Source organism: Oratosquilla oratoria, chromosome 38 (genome assembly GCF_046742065.1).
Source record: "Oratosquilla oratoria isolate Oo_2021 chromosome 38, ASM4674206v1, whole genome shotgun sequence".
In the NCBI taxonomy this organism is placed as follows: Eukaryota; Metazoa; Arthropoda; class Malacostraca; order Stomatopoda; family Squillidae; genus Oratosquilla; species Oratosquilla oratoria.
In genome coordinates this window covers 34,068,438-34,074,886 of record NC_134814.1, presented here as the reverse complement: position 1 = coordinate 34,074,886, position 6,449 = coordinate 34,068,438, and the positions used below count along the sequence as shown (strand labels likewise).

Genomic DNA, 6,449 nt, shown 5'->3' with positions numbered 1-6,449 from the left:
TACCACTCAAAAAGATATTGAGAAAACTGAAATAATAGGTGTACAAGGAAATTTATTGAAATGGATGGAAGATTTCTTCCACGGGAGAAAAATGAGGGTGATAGTTAGAGATAAAAACTTGACCTGGGAAAAAATGATAAGTGGAGTCCCACAAGGTTCCGTATAAACTCCATTGATGTTTGATATATATATATATATATATATATATATATATATATATATATATATATACTGAATTGAACACCACAGAGTTTTCACAGTTATTAACTTTCTTCTTAATATTTTCAAGATTCCTCACTAAGGTTCTAATCTTAGGAGGATGAGCGGAAACGAACTTTCCAAAGTTCTCCATTTTAATTATTCGACGTTTCGACTGCAAGGAGTCATTTTCAAGATACAACTACAGTTCAGACAACATAATTTTACAGAAACGTTACATGGTCACAGGAAAAAATTAGAATGCTACACTCTTGGTGTCATGCGCAACATTTAAACCTCCTAAGACCTCCTTCTAGTTGACCTTCTCAGGGCTTGAGGAGGGGGAGGGGAAGGGGGAGGGAAAGGTGAGGGGGGGGGGAGAGTTGTAAGGTGAGGTGAACTAACATGCCTAGCATGCCTAGGGAGGTTATGTACTACATGTCACGTGAAGGTATTAAACAGGGAAATAGCAGAAACCAAATTGGCCTGTACATTGATAACAGGAGACAATTCTCTTATGTACATGTTATTGTGGTGAGGGGTATGGTTATTCAAACTACTGTCAAGCATGATATTAGTAATGCTGTCAAAATCTGTGTTGGAATAACCGTTATTCACTAACAGCTGTCGTAGGTATTGTAGTTCTGAGTGGAGTGAATGCCAAGACGAGCAAACCTTAAACGCCCGTCGCACATAGGCCTTATTTACACCTCTTTTGTCCTCAACCATACATTCACTCTCACCGTTCATGCATTTCCCAGCATCGGTGGGCTTGCGGTAAACAGAAGTGATGAAGTCATTAGATGGCCTCCCATTTTCAAGTGGGGCGGACTCGTATCTTGAAGAAGTTGAACCGGCTTTATGGTGGTTCCTTGGCCATCCCTAAGCCGTCAGATAGCTTTGTGAATCTCTCTAGTGTTGTTCTTTCTGATGCGCAAGTAAAGTTTTTAAATATAGTAATTAATTGTCACATTTCTCCGAAATTTAATAGTATCAACAAAAAGACTCAACTTGCATTATTGTATGATACTCTCTTTAAACTAGAACGTGAAGGTAAAATCTCTATCAACCCTGACCTTTAAGAGAACTTGCAAACAGAGAGCACTAAGACAAGACACAATCTTTCTCAGGGTATTTTGTTCCCTCGCCTTCGCGAGGCCTCACAGCAGCTCCGTGACAATGAGCACATTATCATTCGCAAAGCAAATAAGTCTAATACTATTGTGATCCTAGACTTTTTCTTGGATAAGCGTAATAATCTTTTAGGAGACCTTTCAAAATTCAAACCTTTGTCAGGTAACCCCACCGTTAAACTTAAGTCTAAGGTTAATTCCCTCATTCACGCTGCTAATGCTGTTATAGGTGACCTTGAATTTAATTCCATAACTGGTGATTTTGCCCCCAGCTATTTCTACGGAAATGTTAAATCCCACAAGGAAAGTAACCCCTTAAGACCTATCATCTCTCAAATCTCTATCATCACTTATTCCCTAGCTAAACGCTTAAATCAGATCCCCACCCCTTACATCCCCACCACTCATTCCCTTAAATCTACTGATGAATTTGTTGACATTTTAAAATGTAACAAGCACACGGGCATTTTGGCCTCTCTGAACGCTGAGAGTCTCTTTTCGCATGTCCCCTTAATTAGAATCATTGACATTATCTTAAATTTCACCTACTGCAATCCAGTCTTGAAAGACATGCTTTTGGCTTGTACATCAGGAGCCCCTTTTAAATGCCCATTAGATAATTTATATATCCAGACAGACGGGGTTGCTATGGGGTCCCCTCTGGGGGTTTTGTTTGCACAAGCCATCATGGTTCATGTTGAGGAAGAAGTAATTAGCAACCTTCCCATTAAACCCACTTTGTACCGCAGTTATATAGATTATATTTTTGGGTGTGTCAATGACTTGTGTTTACTTGAGAAAGATAGATCAAACCTCCAGGAAGTTTCAGGTTTAAAAATTTCTGTTGAGTTAAATAATAACAACAAACTCCCGTTTCTTGATGTATTGGTGGACACGTCATCTAATGACTTCATCACTTCTGTTTACCACAAGCCCACCATTACTGGGAAATGTATGAACGGTGAGAGTGAATGTATGGTTGAGAACAAAAGAGGTGTAATTAAGGCCTACGTGCGACGGGCGTTTAAGGTTTGCTCGTCTTGGCATTTATTCCACTCAGAACTACAATACCTACGACAGCTGTTAGTGAATAATGGTTATTCCAACACAGACTTTGACAGCATTACTAATAAAATACTTGGCAGTAGTTTGAATAACCATACCCCTCACCACAATAACATTATAATTTTTATAAGAATATCTTCAGCAGTGCATACCGGGAAGATGAGAAACGCATTAAAGACATTGTTTTTCGAAATTGTAAACCGGTGGATGAAAATGATGTCTTGCGTTTGGTGATATTATATATATATAAATATATATATATATATATATATATATATATATATATATATATATAAACACACTAGTTCCCTAGTTCCTAAAAATGATTTGTCTGGCAATTCTGGGATGCTGTCGAAAATCAACGTAGTTTACCAGTTCAACTGTACCTCTGGAAACTGTGAGCTCTTTTCTCGTAGCTATGTTGGTTTTACGACATACAGCCTTAGCAGACGTTTAACTCTCCACCTCCCACAGGCAGCCATTAAAATTATTTTTAACGGTATCACAAGTCTGTGTGTGATAGAGCAACCGTTGTTCATAACACTGAAGTGCTAGCCCACTGTGACGACATTAAGGAACTGAAAATATTAGAGGCTGTATATATAAGAGAATTGTCTCCTGTTATCAATATACAGGCCAATTTGGTTTCTGCTATTTCCCTGTTTAATACCTCCACGCGACATGTAGTACATAACCTCCCTAGGCATGCTAGGCATGATAGTTCACCTCACCTTACACTAACTCCTACTCTCCCACCCCCTCATCTTTCCATCCCCCTTCCCCTCCCCCTCCTCAAGCCCTGAGAAGGTCAACCAGAAGGAGGTCTTAGGAGGTTTAAATGTCGCGCATGACATCATGAGTGTATCATTCTATTTTTTTTTTTTTTTGTGACCATGTAACTGTATTTGTGTTTTGAAAATGACTCCTTGCAGTCGGAACGTCAAATAATTAAAAAGGAGAACTTTGGAAAGTCCGTTTCCGCTCATCCTCCCAAGATTAGAACCTTAGTGAGGGAACTTAAAAATATGAAGAAGAAATACAATAACTGAAAACGCTGTGATGTTCAGTTCAGTTTGTATGAAAGAAAACCTGCGCCCTAAGTACACACACACACACACACATACACACACACACACACTCACACACACACACACACACACACACACACACACACACACACACACACACACACACACACACACACACACACACACACACACACACACACACATATATATATATATATATATTATATATATGTATATATATGTATATATATATATATATATACACATATATACACACACCCAGTCCTGGGTATGACTATGAATTACAACCCGTATCGAGGCTCTGATTGTGGACTTTCTGAGTTATGGGGAAATTGGAGCTACCCCTTAATCAGACATTGCTCCCAGGTCCACTCCACCCGGAGTGGTAGTACCTGTTTAGGATCCCTACTGCCTTGTAGGGTAGGGCTCTTTAGAAAAAGGCTAGGAGAAGGAAAACTCTGCCTGCAGGTTATGTAAGTCCTCAACGGCGGAGCAGGCGGAAGAAGTTGCCAGACTCAACGGCTGCGAAGGCGGACGAAGGCTGCAGGAAGCCAACAACTCCAATCGTCTTGGCTTGCCTTGTCATTGGATCAAGTTGATGGCTTGTCAAGTTTACGTGTGCTTTACTGTATATGCGACGTAAGGTACACTTTAAACAAATGCACGCACAGGCGTCTTCGTGTCTCTTTTCTTCCTAGTTTCTCAGAATCTTCCGGCGATGGGTGACGGGGGCAGGTTTTGTGTAGACTGGAAGCTCCTAGTCCAGAACTGGCACGGAAGCGGTGGTTACCTGAGTCAGTCGCTCTATCTTCCGGATGCAGCAGGGAAGAAGTTTGGCAGCAGTATCCATGACTGAGCAGTCCTTTTAATGATCTACTGTGCTCACCCTGATTTGGGAAGGGGCTAGAAAAGGTGCCTTAAACATAGTCTGCTGCATCACAAATCCTGTCTGCAGAACCGCGCTAAGAGGGATCACCATCATGCGGTCGAAAACACAGATCAAGACTTACAACATTGAAATTTTAAACCTGGAATGTCAGGACCTTAATGGACAATACCATCTCAGACAGACCCGAAAGGCGAACTACCATCATTGCCCGGGAACTACAAAGCTTCAACCTTGACAACGTAGCTCTCAGTGAGACCCGGAGAGCTGGAGAAGGCCAACTGAGAGAAGAAGGCGGCCAATGCACTTTTTTCTGGAAAGGTTATGATCCTGAGCAACAACGGATCCATGGGGTGGGGTTTGCAATAAGAAATGCCATCCTCTCCAAATTGACAGAGCAGCCTATTGGAATTTGCGCACGTCTTATCACCCTCCGAATCCAACTCGCCAAAAAAGAGCACGCAACCGTCAAAGCGCACACGCTCCTACCCTTAATGCTGAGGATGTAGATAAAGAAGCATTCTAGAGCCAGCTCGACAACGCCCTCTCTGCCATACATAAGGACGACAATATCATTCTTCTGGGAGACTTCAACACCAGAGTCGGTAAAGACCATGAGCTCTGGACAGGAATAATTGGAAAGGAAGGAGTGGGAAAAGCCAACCCCAACGGAACTCTCCTACTTGCCAAATGCGCGAAAACAACTTGGTAATAACCAACACCCTTTTTCGACAGAAAATTTGGTATAAGGTCTCCTTGCAACACGCAAGATTGAGGCACTGTCATCTCATTGATTACATCATCGTAAGATCCAGAGACAGGCAGGACGTGCTTCTTACCAGAGCTTTAACTGGAGCAGATGGATGCCTCATCATTTCCATCGTGAAGATCAAACTCAGACCAAAAGTGAAGCACCATGGCAAAGCAGAGTGATATATATATATATATATATATATGTATGTATATATATATATATATAAAAGTACATATATATATACATATATATATATAAATATATATATAATGTATATATATATAGATATATATATATATATATATATATATATATATATATATCGATGCCCTGCAAGACCCCGGAACTCGTGACATCTTTCAGTAACGCTTGCAGGACAAGACTACTAGTCATCTTGTTCAAGAAGACTGGAATCAATTGAAAGAGGCCATTATCAGCACTTGGGAAGAAACCATCGGGGGGAAAAAAATCAAGACTGGTTCGATGACAATGATGAAGCTCTTAAACAACTGACTGATAAAAAAAGGGAAGCTTTCATCGTCTTCCAAAATTATCCAAAATCTTCCACCAAACGAAAGAAATACAGGGAGTGCAAAGCTACACTTAGAAAACAACCCGCATCCTGAAGAACCGGTGGTGGAGAGAAAAGGCGTGTGAGATTCAGAGGCTAGCAGATGCCAATGACATCAGAGGCTTCTTCAATGCTGTAAAGGAAATCTATGGACCATCTACACACGGGCAAGCTCCCATAAAGAGAAAGGACGGTACTACCATCCTAAAAAGCGATACCAAAATAGAAGACAGATGGAAAAAACATTTTGAAGACCTTTTCAATCACAAAGTTGCTATCGACAGGAACGTGCTCAACATGATCCCAAAAGAAGCAAAGGAAGACTCTCTTGCTCAAATTTCATCCCTTGACAAGGTAAGAAATGCCATTTAGGCGATGAAGAACAACAAAGCTGCAGACCCTGGTGGAATCCCAGCCGATATTTATAAATTTGGTGGATATATGATCGAACAGCAGATCCACCAAATTCTGACCAAAATCTGGATCAATGAAGATGTGCCATGAGATTTCAGAAATGCCAACATTATTACCATCTGCAAACGAAAAGGAAATAGATCTGAACGCGGGAATTACAGAGGGATCTCTTTATTGGTAACCGCAGAAAAGCTTCTTGCACGTATCCTGAACACCCGCCTTAAAACGTTGTCTGAGAGAATTCTTCCTGAGACACAGGCCGGCTTCAAATCGACGCGAAACACAACTGACATGATTTTTACTCTGCGCTAGCTGCAAGAAAAATGTCGTGAGCAACACCAACCACTCTATATGGCTCTCATTGACTTTTCCAAAACTT

The 6,449-nt window shown here is 40.9% G+C and overlaps 1 protein-coding gene across 1 annotated transcript; it reads left to right on the top strand.

The window, feature by feature from the left end:
- Positions 1-1,001: 1,001 nt before the first annotated feature.
- On the top strand, positions 1,002-4,088 carry LOC143019880 (uncharacterized). The gene is made up of 3 exons (XM_076175857.1): positions 1,002-1,136; positions 1,329-2,360; positions 3,942-4,088. Exons 1-3 carry the CDS (start codon positions 1,002-1,004, stop codon positions 4,086-4,088), a joined length of 1,314 nt encoding a protein of 437 aa, XP_076031972.1.
- Positions 4,089-6,449: the final 2,361 nt, after the last annotated feature.

What these genes read in the sequence shown, in the direction of transcription:
- LOC143019880 (XM_076175857.1), top strand. Translation starts at nt 1,002, where the DNA reads ATGGCCTCCCATTTTCAAGTGGGGCGGACTCGTATCTTGAAGAAGTTG. An exon ending in TTGTTCTTTCTGATGCGCAA is followed by an intron (nt 1,137 to 1,328) that starts GTAAAGTTTTTA and finishes AATCTTTCTCAG; the next exon opens with GGTATTTTGTTCCCTCGCCT. An exon ending in ACGTGCGACGGGCGTTTAAG is followed by an intron (nt 2,361 to 3,941) that starts GTTTGCTCGTCT and finishes ACGGCGGAGCAG; the next exon opens with GCGGAAGAAGTTGCCAGACT.